Source organism: Hoplias malabaricus, chromosome 1 (assembly GCF_029633855.1).
Source record: "Hoplias malabaricus isolate fHopMal1 chromosome 1, fHopMal1.hap1, whole genome shotgun sequence".
Classification (NCBI taxonomy): Eukaryota; Metazoa; Chordata; class Actinopteri; order Characiformes; family Erythrinidae; genus Hoplias; species Hoplias malabaricus.
The window spans coordinates 19,972,288-19,986,649 of record NC_089800.1 but is presented as its reverse complement, the minus strand read 5'-3'; the positions used below and the strand labels follow the sequence as shown (position 1 = coordinate 19,986,649).

The following is a 14,362-nucleotide window of genomic DNA, read 5'->3' as shown; positions in this document are numbered from 1 at the left end:
TATGGAAAAGCACTAACCTGAGCACCATCCTTCAGCTTGAGGATGCATTCCATGGTGTTGATGGTGATGACCACAGGTTCTGAACCTAATTTTGTCCATGGCACATGGATCCGCAGCTCGTGTATATGACCACTCAGGAAGGTAAATGGAAGCTTCAGCTCCTACACCGCATACAGCAAAATACCCATGCACACACACACACACACACACACACACACACACACACACACACACACACACACACACACACACACACACACACACACACACACACACACACACACACACACACACACACACACACACACACACACACACACACACACACACACACACACACACACACAGACAACAAAGATAAATTGTGGGTTTTTAATGTGCAAGAGATAAAAGGGTGGTGCTAGCTTAGAGAATGAATGCTGTATTTCATTAAAATAAAGTCCTTTTAAAATCAGTCATTGTGTTCTGAGTTTGTGATGTTTGAATTAGCACTAGAACAGTCATTTAAGCAGCTGGCGAAAAATCAGCGTGGGATAGGAACTTTAGCTCTCTGAAAGACAACTCCACACACTTTTTCAGGTCCCACATGAGAACCTGCCAACTGCTCCCGATCAAACCTGCACTGAAGGAAGCACTTGTGTAAATTTATTGCTTGTCTGTGCAAGAAACCAAAGTCTTTCATTCATACTCTTCTTAGGAGAAACCCTAATGATGCCTATGCAGATTGCACACAGCATCCACTCTGCAGGCTATAAAGATGCTCTCTGAAGTTTCTACAAAATTGTTGTCATGATTTCAGGATCACATTAGTAGCAGACTTATAAACAAGAGCTTTGCTCTCCATGTAGGAGGATGCAAGCTGCTTTCAATAAGTGGCTCAGGCTCTATGTGTGTGTGTGTGTGCGCATGTGTGTCTTTCAAAGCTCCAAGAGCAGCTTGGGCCACTCTTGGGAAGCAAAACATTCTCACAACATGGCAGAATGATTGGTTCCAGATATTACAAATGCAAAAGCCACTGTACCCCAAATAACAAAGCAAACCAAATATTCTAGCAAATCCATCTAAGTAGGCCTCATGTCAGCTGACAGATAGAGAGCAGGGAAGGAATCTGACTGTGGTTTGAGATGAAACGCTGCTCCCGCTGCAGACAGGAGAGTCTGTGATCCTAGAAAATACATGCACCGAGAGCAGTATGCTTTCTGCTCTTCAGATTCAAACCAACATTTCAACTCAATTTCCCCCAACGTAGTGATGAGCTTGAAGAGTTGAGGAAAAACAAACTACATCAAACAGTTAAAAGAAGTTCAAATATGCACTGACATTTAATAGGAGCCCTGACTGAGATTCTAAATGATGAGTTTTAAATTGTCAAACGACAAAGAAAATGCTATTTTACAATGTATATACAGATGCTAAATCCACTAGAGCTGCAGACACTTACAGAACGATCGCACCCAAAAAACGTGTAACACTTACAGAGTTCAGTTTTAATCTGTATTATGTGAAATGATTAACATTAAAAAATGTTTATAAAATATTCAGCACCATAAGTGACAGCATATTGCTCGCCTGTAACCTTGAGTGGGCTTTTTAAAAGCTCATTAGGAAAATATTTAACTGGAAACCAGGGGGGTGGGGGGACATGCAAGTGTCTAATTACCTGCAAAAAACAAAAAGAATCTCCAAAACTGACAGTTAACAGTGAAGTACCTGAGATCACCACTGAACCACTTGCTTTTAAGATTAAAAACAAGCAAAGCGTGTCTCACCTGCTCCAGAACATCCAGTTTGAGGTCCAGTTTACTGAGCACCACATCCCCACCCCACAGTGAGAGCTGGAGATCAGATGGCTTCAGGTTCTTAATGTATCGATTGACATAGCTCATCAACAGCGGAGTGACATAGGACTCCAGCATCCTGAGTTCTCTTTAGCCCTATGTATGGATCGTGAGGCGAGAGAGAGAGAGAGAGAGAGAGAGAGAGAGAGAGAGAGAGAGAGAGAGTGAACACAGAGTCACTGATTTCATCTGAATGACTTTAGACAATGAACAATTGAGGAATCATTCGGGTCCAGCTTCTGAAAAGCCACTTATGTCTAAATCTACAGCTATGACAACGTAGACTTCTTAATGAATAAACTACTGAATACAAACAAAAAATATATCTGAACTAAAAAAGGTCTGTGTGAGGCAGTAGAAAAGGAAATGCAGGCTGTAAACTTTAAGTAGGCAGGTTAGTTTTATTATTATAAACAGGACACCTTACATGTGACATATTTACACTACAATACTAATATTTCAAACGTGGAGGGGAGCAGTGTAAACACAAGTTGGCAACGGTTTATAACTATAATAATAAGCGCAAACTGGTTTGTTTAACTTGTGAAACAAAGTGAGAACTCGACTAAAAAACTAAAAATAACTTTAGCAGTAGGGCACTACGTCTCCACTATAATGTTAGGTCTCATATGGCGCCTAAAACGTTAGGAAATTACGCTAGCGTTAAAGCTATGTTATAGATTGGGGAAAGGAGCATGTAGATAATTTAAATAAATAAAACATAATTCATAAAAATATTCAACAAATGTTTAGTGGGCGCAAATATATTAACGTATGCAATAAAATAGCAGTAAGCTCGCTTTCTAGCCGTTACGTATTTTTCCTAATATTCTTTAAACAGTTAACCCTGGTCACAAGAGCTGGGCTAAGTGCACGTACACAAGTGGATAAGGTAGCGATACATATAAAAAACTAAATAAACTAAATCTAAACTAAACAGCTGGAACCCTCGGCTAACCAGAGTTAGCTTTTCGTACAAAACATAGCCTCGGTCCTCGTCGTGTCATGGTGAAATACCGTGTCGACACAGTTTTACACGGGAGCACCGTTTTAGAATTTCTCGGAGAAGCGGATAAAGTGTTAAACTCGGTGAGATACGTTTGCGTTCGCTCTGTGGATCACTGACAACTGTGCTGTATACAGCAACTAGCACAGCTACTGACTCAGCGAGGTATACAAAGGTATTCAAATGCCAGCGACACGTCAGACATACAGTAAACGAACACAAGGCATTAATGCCATTAAACGCAGACACTGACAACCGCGGCACTTACGTTATTTCAGACGAATCGGTCTGAGAGCTCCGCTCTGCTCCATTAGCCTTCACTGTCCACACAGCAACAGCGCTCCTTCCGTGTACACAATAGGACTTCCGCTGTAAGAAATGACATCACCTCCGTTCAAATTTACATACTTCTTGAAAACCGTATGGAATTTAATGCAATGCCGAGAACTGATTAAGGCTACACATTGGGAGTAAATTAAAGTCAAAGCTTTGAAAACACACTGAACCCATAGGCTGCCGTTTGTTTCAACTTAAAATCGCCGTGTGCAGAGCAGGACCACCCCACGGACAGGGCACCTGTTCACCACAGAGCATCAGCCACTCTTTCAGACACATTTTGAATAGACAGTTCACCTTCCACTATGTGTGTTTGGACTGTGGAAAGAAAGCGGAGCACCCGGGGAACCCACGCAAACACGGGGAAAACACCAAACTCATAGACTGTGACCCGAGGTGGTGTCTGAGCACAGAAACCCAAAACCCTGCAGTTTTGTGGCAGTGACACCGGCCACTCATACTCCAAACCCCAGTTGTTATTTTTAAAACTACTACTAATAATAATAACTTTTATAATACATTTAATATGTGAAATCCTTCAACCTTCACCTTTGTTTATAAAGGAGTCATTTAAAAATACATTTGTATATTAATCTATTTATCCAGCAAGAGAAAGTGCATTGTCAAGATTACTTTGTAAAAAAGTGAAAAATTATACTATGAAATCTGGACAGGTTTGTTATATTTTTAACAAAAATAAAACCATTACACTCTCGGGAAAAAAGTTAAAAGGTACATTATTGGTCACTAAAGGTACAACAGTGGGTTTAAAGTCCAGTTCCCTAAATGTATATTACATTCTCTTCTCCAGAAGGAGGGGTGAATATTTCTAATATTTAATTTTAGAACTGTGTACAATAATAATAATAATAATAATAATAATAATAACATATGATCTGGAGATTAAATTGGGCATGGTATCAACACAATTTTAAAATGTGCAGTAATACCACCACAGTGACAATATATTAAACTGAATTTTAAAGATAAAAAATACATAATACAGAAAAGGAACAATAAAATTTAGATTTTTCAAACTTTTGTTTTTACCAAAACAAAGACTTGAACGCAGATGTTTTGAGTCGTAATCCATAACGCGATTTCCCCAAAGTAGTTGTTCATATGAAAAAGTTAATCAAAAACACAACAGAAAAAAAAAGCAAAAACAGGACACGATCGCGCGCCAGAACACACCGCACTTCTTCAGCTAGAGGTTCCCATTTTTTCCCCTTTCTCTCCCATTGAGATTCGCGGGCAGGAAAGATCTATTTAAACATCATTTAAAATCTGACCCTGTTCCGACAGTGACTTGCTATTTATAGCTTGCTTAATTATCTCATGTTTTGAATGGCCTCATCTAGAACTCTTTCCTAATGTGTTCGTTCTGAAAATAAGATGGGAACCAAGTGCATCAAATGACCTGGGCTCTCCGTCGGTGACCGGCACTTCACTGACTGATTTTACAAAATGACTCAAGTTATAAAATTTAAAAAAGTAATTGTTTTGACTTGTTGTTTTCTGATGTATGTTTCTAACTTGTTCTTTAAAAACAGACGAAGGTCACCTGAGGACGTCATCACATGCTCGACATTTATTGTTGGACAATAGTAATTAAATTCAAAAAAATAATTTAAAAAACTGTAATTATCTAAAGATTAGACAAAATAAACTGCTGAGACAATTGTTTATTACAGGGTTGCATTATATTTGTTCCATTTTATTAAAGAATAAACACAGAATGGCCACAAACGTACTCGAAATAAAGGCTACAGATTTCTACACCTCGCCTAATTTCAGCAAAAAATTAAATTCATTTTTTTGTAACGGTCGTCATTAGAAAAAAACAAGACGCTTAATTAAAATCGTCCACTTGTGAATAAGGACTTTGTTTTGCGCGCTTCGTCGTGCTGCTAATGATGAAAGGTCCACATGTACACACACATTCAATTTAGATTTAATATATTCATTCGTTCATTCATTCATTCGTCTTCTGTAACCGCTTTGAGTCCAGACCTTACCCGGAATAACTGGGACAGCCAGGGACAGCCCTGGACAGGGGACCGCTCCATCCCAGGGGATTAAAATGAATACTGCTCCCTGAAAATCACTGATTTAAAACTCCACCTCGGTTCACGAACAAAACATATTACAAAATATAACATGATTATTTGTCTTTTTAATGTTACCAGTGTGTACTTTTGAAACAAAGGACTAAACATTTTTAGGTCCTCGTTTATAAATACAGGCATTTGCCATAATATTATTATCATATCATATTTAATAATGAATTATTAAATTATTTTTAAGGTACGATGTTGAGAAGTAGGCTCCAGAGCGAACGACCCGGAATTCGCCGAAGGTTTAATATGTGGAGTGACCAGGAGAATGACCAGAACAGCAGCAAGTGTGGCTCCTGCTCATAGTTCAGTTAAACGCATTACTGAACATGTGCGCATGCTCTATGCGGATTTCAAAAAGTGCATTTAATGCATAGTTACACGCAAAAAAAAAATGTTTTCATAGACTTTGAAGTGCAACCACGTGTGACATAAATACATTTCAAAACCAAATATACACAACAATGATAAAAACCGAGGAAATAATAATAATAATAATAATAATAATAATAATAATAATAATAAAGCATGTCTGTTTATTTTACTCAGTCTGTTAATTAAAAAAACTAACAAATTAATATGTACATTCAGGCACAACAACAACAAACATAGCATCAATAATAATAATAATAATAATAATATGAAATTTAAAAAATAATCCCACGTAAGTAATGCCAAGAAAGAGATGCGTTTAAATTCTTAATTCCTTTTATTTCTACAGTTCATTGCATAAATCCAAGGTAAACTCACCATGCCCAAGAAACAAACTTGTCCAAACAACAATGCTGCAGGTGCGTTGGCCAAAATAATTAGTCACCGTTCGAGAAAGATGCCCGTACATTCAAAAACATTCACAAGATATTTTAGTTCTAACGAAAACTTTCATAAAAAACGACAATGCACTTTGGCCACTGTCTTTCGTTATTTAAAAAAACGTCTCGTTTAAACGGCATATCGTGTTATTTATTTATATATTTATTAATTTATTTATTTTTGAGTGTGCGGGCCTCTTTTCTAAACATACAATGCATTTTAAAAACAACCAAAAGAGAACAACATTTTTCACCAAGACTGAATTACACAGAAAGAAAAGGGAAAAATTAAACACAAACATAAAACACTATGTACATGGTCCGGAGGGTCGCTGCAGGTCTCCTGAAACACGGGGAAGGGTTTTCCACTGCTTTTGGAACTTTTCAGTCTGTAAGAACCATCCACGGTCATTTCACAGCAGAACGTCTTGCTTTTACAAGTCTTTGTCCAGTTTTTTGTTGTTGTTGTTGCTGTTGTTTTTATTTCGTATCCTGTCAGCTAGTAGTCCCGGTGGGGTGTGTGTGTCAAACTATGTCGTCGCAGGTCACAGTTGCGCCGAAACACCTTTCTGCAGCGTTCACAGGAGTAGGGCTTGATGTCTGTATGGGTGAGAAGGTGAGTTTTCAGGTTACTTCTTTGATTAAAGGTTCTTCCGCATGTTGGGCATTTGTGAGGAGACTCCTGTTTAGATTTGAAGCAAGCAAATGATTATTCCCTTTAGGTTTTAATCATAGGTCTATACTTTAGACGTTTGCTTAGATGATGAGGAAACCAGTGGAACGCAGTCAACGCATAATTACGTTTGCACGATGTTTGTAAATAATGAAATACGTCAGCTTTTGTCTACTCAGGACTCGGTTGAATTCGTTTCCTCTTTTTATGTTCACAAACACGTGCATAGTATGCGCATGCGCTCACTTATATTCTCACAATTATTGAACCATCAAAGAAAAACATGAGTAGCTACGTAGGGACTCGTTTAACTGTGCGAGTCTTCGCGTTAAGATTACAGACAGTATCTCACCTGCATGTGCAAGGTTTTATGCACCGCCAATGTCCGCGACTGACAAAAACCCTTTCCACATTCCTGACATTTGAAAGGTTTCTCCTTGGAGTGGATGTATCTGCAATTAAATCCAACAAGGAGATATAGGTTTGTTTACCGTTACACAACACACTGGAACACTTGATTCAACTTGAAAACACACACACACATTATATACTGAGCATATATTTATATATATACACATACAAACCTGTATAACATATGACATGAGAGAGAGAGAGAGAGAGAGAGAGAGAGAGAGAGAGAGAGACGCCAGTACGTACCGGTGATCACGCAAGTGGTCCTGCCTCCTAAAAGCCTTATGACAGATGTCGCAGGTGTATGGTCTCTCGTCGGTGTGCGTGCGCTCGTGGATGAGTAAGTTGTACGACTTTGTAAAATGTCTCCCGCAAAACTTGCAAATAAATTCCTTTTTCGTCTTGGACGGTAGCCGTCCGCGCGGGGGCTTTCTGTCCGGTGATATTTTGCTCAGCACCGAGATGGAGCCGCCGAGACCCGCGGCGAGTTTGGACAGGTCGCTGGCCTTTGGCGGGTCCTCCTGCGTGGCCGCGATCGCGAGGTTCGCGAAGTCAAACCGGGGCCTGTCTTTGTACAGAGCCTGAGCGACGTGAGTTATCGCCCCTTGCTTTGGATGGAAGAGGTGTGCAGCGAAAGGCAGCGCCGGCAGCGGGAACCGTGGATCCACCAGCCCGTGCGCCGCCGCCACTTCGGTGAGGGTAGAGCGCAGACCCTGCGTGTGCGGGTAGCCCAAAGCCCAGTGGTTCATCTGCATCGTCTGCATGGCACTAAGACCGTAGAGTCCTTGCACGTGGTCGACGGCGGAGGGAAATGCGTTGACCGCCTGCAGGATGGAGTAGTTTGCAAGCTGTAGGGTCGGGTGCAATGGGACCGGGGCCGGCAGGGTTTTACTTCCCATTTTCATCAGCAGGCCTCAGAATAAACACTCGCTCACACACTCAATGTCCAGAGGTTTTCTGTTAAAAAAAACAGTGGGCAATTGAAATTAGTCTCAAAGATCCACACTCAAAAAAATGTGGTAAAGCTGGAACTATAGGTTGATTCATGTCTTAACACACACCAATTTATCAGCATTAAAAATATATGTAAGGAAAAAACACTATTAATATTAATGATAATATTGATATTTATATTTAACAATTTCTAAACCCACAGAAGCAAAACAAATATATAAACGTATAAAAGTAACGTAATGAAGCAATCTCGGATTTCAAGAATTTTCCCCCTTTTCCTCAAAGTGAACTCGGACCTTTTCGCAGGTGACGAGGGGCAGAATAAAAGCACCGAGGGCCAACGCTGCTCTCGGAGAGATTTCCCGGTGCTTGGGCTCAGCGCGGTCTGGAGTCGATCACAGATGCCGTGTGACACATCGTAAAAAACGAGGGAATACAATTTAACCACGTTACATTTGATTAAACGGGCTTCACCAGCGTTATTACAGAATTATCTTTTCGTGGGCAAGATAACAGCGTGTTCACCTACTTTCAGCTGTAAACAAATATCAGTTTAATACTGGAATGTACTACAAACTAATTCTAATGCGTAATGGCTATGTAGTACTTTTGAATGGTGTACAATTTATTGTACAAAATTATGAATTATTAAGTCATCGTGTTTGGAATATTTAGAATGCAATATAGTTGCACTGTAAGAGATATTCAACATTTTCTACGTAAGTATAACTTACGTAATAAATAAGATATCCGATTACGTTCTGTGCTAAAGCAATGACAACAGTCCTATTTAATGTTAAACCCTGTTGTTATTGTTATTGTTATTTTAAAGTACAGAGCAACGCCGTGCCTACATTCACGTGAATCGCTTTATTCACGTTGATCGCTTTATGTTTGTTGGGTTTGCGCGTGGTACATTCGTGGTTTGTGGGCTGTGCGCTACACTTATTGCACACTAATATAATAGAATGGGATCCAATAATGGAGACAAGCCTTAGAATTCTTACCCAGAAGCAATGGATGCCAAAGGTCGTGCCGTTTCTCGGTAATCCACAATGCCCAGAATAAGACGACAACGTTCAAATCGTACACTTACGTCCACATCAAATTCCGATTCTGCCGTAAGTGACGCGATTATTTTCCGCGTGAGAAACCGAGTCCTCATTAAAGAGTCGCGCTGCCTACGCGCTGCTTTATTCAGAAGTGTGCGGGTTCTTAGCTCCGTTGCGAGATTTACTCAAGTGCAAGTGAGGAGCAACAGGTCCAACTCTTTTCAGGGCTGCAGCTCTGGAGCGCTCAGCCCGCCCTCGACACGCCCTCTCCCCCCGCCAGGAGCTCCAATGCTCTCCTCTGTTTATTTGTGTTTGGTTAGCAACTACGATTCCGGAGGACGTCGCGCAGCTCCACATTCATCTGACGCTTCAAAACTACACGCTACGTTTCCTGATAATCGATATGTAAAAATCATCACGAGTGAAATGCTCACGTCTGGCCACAAGCTGCGGTGGAACGACCGAAATGAAACCCACACTCAAGCTTGTGATCGTTCCATTAATTGATGCCAAATGTTAGTCCTGTCTTGTCTGTTCTGATTTCATAAGCTGTTACTTTAATGATAGGTTTCAGTGTTGTCATACATTCCTTGTCCTATTCTGTATATTTCATATGAATATTTACAGTATAAAATGATTTAATATCAATTAGGAACACACACACACACATGCACACACACACAGGCAAAGTTAAAACCTGCAACACACTCAAAAACGTTTGACAAAAGAGAGTGAAATATTCAAACGTTCCACTCTGAGCAGATCAATATAAAAGATAAATAAAAAGGAAAACAACCCTAGGCTCAACCCCTGGAAGTGACATGGCATCACCTAGTGCTAAATTTCATAAGAGGTTTGTCATATACATTAAAACATATCTCCCAGCACAAAACGGCAAATAATGAACATCAAACACACGTAATAATGTGAAAAGATTGAGGAAATCCAAGGAAATCGCGGTTGGTGTAAGGCAAGGCCAGTGAACAGCTCTTGAATGTACATGAACTTCAAGCCCTCAGATGGCATTGCACCAGAAACAGTCGTGCTGTGATACAAAGAGCTGCATACTTCTGAAAGCTATTGTGATGTAACACAGTCGGCTGCTGCATCACAGCGTGAAGCCCTGTGTTGCAAGGAAAAAGCTGCATGTCCATTTACGCAGAAATGACGCAGTGTTTTCTGGGCTCAAGCTTGTATTAGACGGTCGGAAAGACAGAAATGTTTAGTGGTTAGATGAGACAACTCTGGTGGTGAAACACATGTGAAGGTGATGTGGAGCCACATAATGGGACACTGCACACCAAAGCAGCCTCTTTTCCTGGGAAGCCAGAGGTTCAGCAAAAATATGTAAATTAATTAAATTATCACTGAAATAGAAACCAATGCTGAACCTAATGTATACAGCACAGAAAAATGGGACAGAGGCATGTTTATATCTGTGTTAAATATTACCTTTTGATTCAACTGTAAGAGTTTTGCATGTGGAATATTTACTAATACACCACATATTTTCAGCAGCCTGCAGCCAGTGAAGAACAAGCATTTTGTGGCTGAGAAACCATGCTGTCACCTGCACACCGAGGCCTGGGATTGTGTTGCAGAATTAACCATGGACTTTCCTGGTAAAGACATAGATGGCAACAAATCCCAGCATGCCTTTGCTCCGCCATGGTACCCAAGGCACTGATGCCTCCTCATTGAATCACAGACATTGGCTTTGGCATTTTATCAGTGAAAACAATCTGGACGGTCAGTCTCTTCTTATCACAGAGAACTCAATGTCCATTTTCAAAACAAAACAAGCCAAAAACGTGGACTCATCACATACCAATCAGACCCATAGAGACAAGCTCCATTACGTTGTTCTTTGCTTAACAGATCCTCAGGTTGCAGTAGCAGTAGACTGTTAAGTGATGATAGTTATTTTAAATCCCAATTGACTGGTTTTCAATGCAATGCTGTTTGAGGGCTTGAAGGTCACACACATTTAATAGTGGTTTCTAGCCTTGCCCTAAACAAACAGAGGTGCCTCTGGACTCTATTTTTTTTCAGATTTGAAACAGATTTGAGTTGGATTTCTATATACTGTATTTGTTTTATTTAAATAAAGTTTAACAAGAACAAACCAATCACAGATCCCTGTTTTATGTAGTTTGGAAATTTAGTTTGGATATTTTTCCTTTGGCAATACCCCCTGATGCTGATAAATAGATACATAAATAAATAAATTAAAATTATTGACATCTGATCATGTGTAATATACAAACTCCTTTATCAGAAATACGCAAACTTCTTTTAAGAAAAGTGATTTTTAAATAAATTTACTTCCTTAAAATCCCCATATTAAGAACATGAAGAGGACAATAATGTCAATATAACGTCTGAGTTCGTTTTTGTAACTAAAATGAACGGAATTAGCATTTCTTTTTTTTAAATAGTGACTGCACACGTTTTTCAAAATCAAAATGTGTTCATTTGTATCTAATTAAAACGTGTTAGAAAATGTCATTCAGTCTGTAGCCTACATTTTGTGAAATGTGTTGTCTTTCCCATTTAATGATATCGAAGTTTATAAAATGTAAGTTAAACTAATTTGAAATAACGCCACTTTTGGAATGAACTATTGATATATTTATTTCCACTTTTGAAATGTAATTATTTTCATCCCTTGTATTAAATAGGTCAGAATAAACTACGAGATTAATGTAAATAAAAGCCGGTAGAAGGCTTAGCTAATATGATCAGACACACGTTAATATGAGTGCGCTGTCAAGATGATTTTATAAAATAAATAAATAAACCAATACAGCTTTCGTCTAAAGAACATTATAAACTCATTTTGGTCGCGATGTGCCAAGTGAACAGGCATTTCATTCACAGTTAATGCAAAAAAAGCAGTGTATTTACAAGCCTTAATAATAATTATGATAAATGAATAGCAAAATTCGATAAATACGTGGTGTATAATTTCGCAAAATGTAATATAAATGTAATATTTATCCTTATATTTCCTCCTCATCCCGCAGGAAGAGAGGTGCATTGAAGGGGATCCGTGTTCCTCTGTAGGTTGTGTTCAGCCGGAGCACGTCAGACTGCACCCGCGTGGTGTTGGGTCTCAGAAGAGAACGAAGTGGTGTTTCTACAAGTCTACAGCGCCGCCTATCGACCGCAGTGTTGTCATTAAAAATCCGGACTTTAAAAGAAATAACATTAATATTAAATACAGAATTTACCAAACACAATAAAATCGAGCGAATATAGCATATATTACACTTTTGTCTCATTCATTACAGGAAAAAAAGACAGTAGAATGAGTTTATAAAGGAAGCAAGCACACAATAAAATGGCATATGTATGTATGTATATATATATATATATATATGAATACTCTTTCATTGTAGTGAACAACTTGATGTCGTGAAAGAAAACAATATTAGCACAGTATATTTAAACGGTGGTGGCCAGATAAAATTACAAAATTGCAAATTACAAAAGTTACCAATTTACATTAAGCTGCTTCTACCATTTGAATAAAAATAAGAACAAGTTTTACTTCATATTCTGTCAATGCTTTGACATTGTGATTACTGAATAATGCAGATGATCATGGTATTGAGTTTCAATGGTCATAAAAATAAATAACTACAATTTAAAATGGAAATACTGTAAAATAACTACATGAACATAGAAATGAATAAAATAAAACAAAATAAAAGGCCCATGCAGCACAGGTTCATCAGTGTTGAAATAATGTTTCCTATAAATTCTCAATCCTTTTCTGTATTTTTTCTTGTAGTTAACCTGTTTTGGATTTATGCATTTATTTAATTTAGTTTTATTGTTTGTTAATGGTAAGATGGTTCTTACAGACTTTTATTCTACAATTCCTAAGCATTTATCTTAATTCCTCTTTGTGACCGTGATATCTCAATGTCCCTTGTATGAAAACTTATTTAAGATAATGCTAAAGGCAGACTCAAGTTTACACTTCCGTAGACCTACACTTCGAGGAGGAAACATGTAAATGCATAAACCAACAAAAGAGTAATGTATTTGTGTACAATAAGCTTAACACTGTGGTTATATCGAAAACATCAAAACTGTTTCCTGTTTTTGTTCTGTTGGTTCTTTAAGCAAATTTGGTGATATTTAAATTAAAACTAGCATATGCTAACAGGTTTGGATGATATTTATCGTTACTTTGCAAATAAAAATATGTATCTGTCTATTTTAAGAGTAAACCGATACTGAACTATATAAAGTTTCATTTGGTGTCTCTGTTAAAAACCTTCAGACGTCCTCTAACAGGCCACACTCATCAACAGTGGCTCACATTCACTAATCACTTGCTATGATGCCGCATAACTGTCTGTCTGGACATGGTTAGCCCTTGATGCAGCTGATGTTAATCGCAGACACACACATGCACAGTGGGCTGTCTTTTAATCAGGCTTCCCAAAAGTGTCAAAGCTGCAACAGCAACACACTTGATCTGTAATGGCTGCCCTTAACAACCAGTCGGTGGCTCTCTGCTCTCAGCCACCCAAACAGACACCGCTGATTCCAGCAGCAGCTGTGTACACACACACAAACTCGTGTCTGAATGGTTGATCCTTCTGTCCAGCCATTTTAATTTTCATTATCTCTGTGCCTCTCAGCACCCTCAGTGCAGAGATTAAGCGCTGAGGTCTTCCTCAACTTGTTTATACCATGAGGTCTGTGATGATTCACCATCCACGGCATGTTCACATTTTTATTCTTGATGAGGTCAAATTTGGAACTATGTACTGGATAAGATATGTATGGTGTCATATATAAAGATAAGAGTCCACTGCTTCTTGGAGAATAGCGTATTTACCTGTGAAGGAGTGTGGCACTGGAATGGCACGGGATGAGTGTGTTCTTCGGCTGCTGAGGAGGGTTCTGCTTCATACAGAGTGAAGAGCTGTTCTTCCAAGCTCAAAGACGCATGCAGAGACAGGATGTCGTCCATGTTGGTGGTGGGTTCATCTGCCCTACTGTGGTTACGCTCCCCCCTTCTCTCTCTGTCATCCTGCTGCAGTTTGGGGGGCTGCTTTTAAAAAAACACCTACTTTCATCTTTGCTCAACATGACATTTCATACACACCCCAGCTCTGACAAACTCATTCAGTTTATTATGAA

The 14,362-nt window shown here is 39.0% G+C and overlaps 2 protein-coding genes across 9 annotated transcripts in view; both read right to left on the bottom strand.

Moving 5' to 3' along the window:
* Positions 1-3,227, bottom strand: part of LOC136695523 (intermembrane lipid transfer protein VPS13B-like) — a 175,053-nt gene extending 171,826 nt beyond the window's left edge. For all 6 annotated transcript variants that reach the window (XM_066669991.1, XM_066669683.1, XM_066669758.1 and 3 more), the window contains exons 1-3: positions 3,113-3,227; positions 1,770-1,934; positions 18-161 (exon numbers count right to left, since the gene is read on the bottom strand). In XM_066669991.1, coding sequence (XP_066526088.1) covers positions 18-161; positions 1,770-1,916 — 291 coding nt within the window. In that variant the 5' untranslated portion in view covers positions 1,917-1,934; positions 3,113-3,227. The remainder of the gene's footprint in view (positions 1-17; positions 162-1,769; positions 1,935-3,112) is intronic.
* A 2,778-nt stretch (positions 3,228-6,005) lies between these two features.
* osr2 (odd-skipped related transciption factor 2) lies at positions 6,006-14,157 on the bottom strand. Of its 3 annotated transcripts, none has more exons than XM_066685936.1 (4): positions 14,058-14,157; positions 7,440-8,150; positions 7,135-7,234; positions 6,006-6,791 (listed from the first exon to the last, which is right to left on the bottom strand). In XM_066685936.1, the coding sequence occupies exons 2-4, from the start codon at positions 8,096-8,098 to the stop codon at positions 6,609-6,611; spliced, it is 942 nt and encodes a 313-aa protein (XP_066542033.1). In that variant the 5' UTR covers positions 8,099-8,150; positions 14,058-14,157; the 3' UTR covers positions 6,006-6,608. The 3 variants fall into 3 exon arrangements, with proteins under 3 accessions (XP_066542033.1, XP_066542025.1, XP_066542041.1); XM_066685928.1 differs by lacking the exon at positions 14,058-14,157 and adding an exon at positions 9,155-9,313; XM_066685944.1 differs by lacking the exon at positions 14,058-14,157 and adding an exon at positions 9,155-9,313 and having other exon boundaries at positions 6,006-6,709.
* Between the last annotated feature and the right edge of the window lie 205 nt (positions 14,158-14,362).

What these genes read in the sequence shown, in the direction of transcription:
- osr2 (XM_066685936.1), bottom strand. Translation starts at nt 8,098, where the DNA reads ATGAAAATGGGAAGTAAAACCCTGCCGGCCCCGGTCCCATTGCACCCG. An exon ending in GACCACTTGCGTGATCACCG is followed by an intron (nt 7,235 to 7,439) that starts GTACGTACTGGC and finishes ATTTAATTGCAG; the next exon opens with ATACATCCACTCCAAGGAGA. An exon ending in ATAAAACCTTGCACATGCAG is followed by an intron (nt 6,792 to 7,134) that starts GTGAGATACTGT and finishes AAATCTAAACAG; the next exon opens with GAGTCTCCTCACAAATGCCC.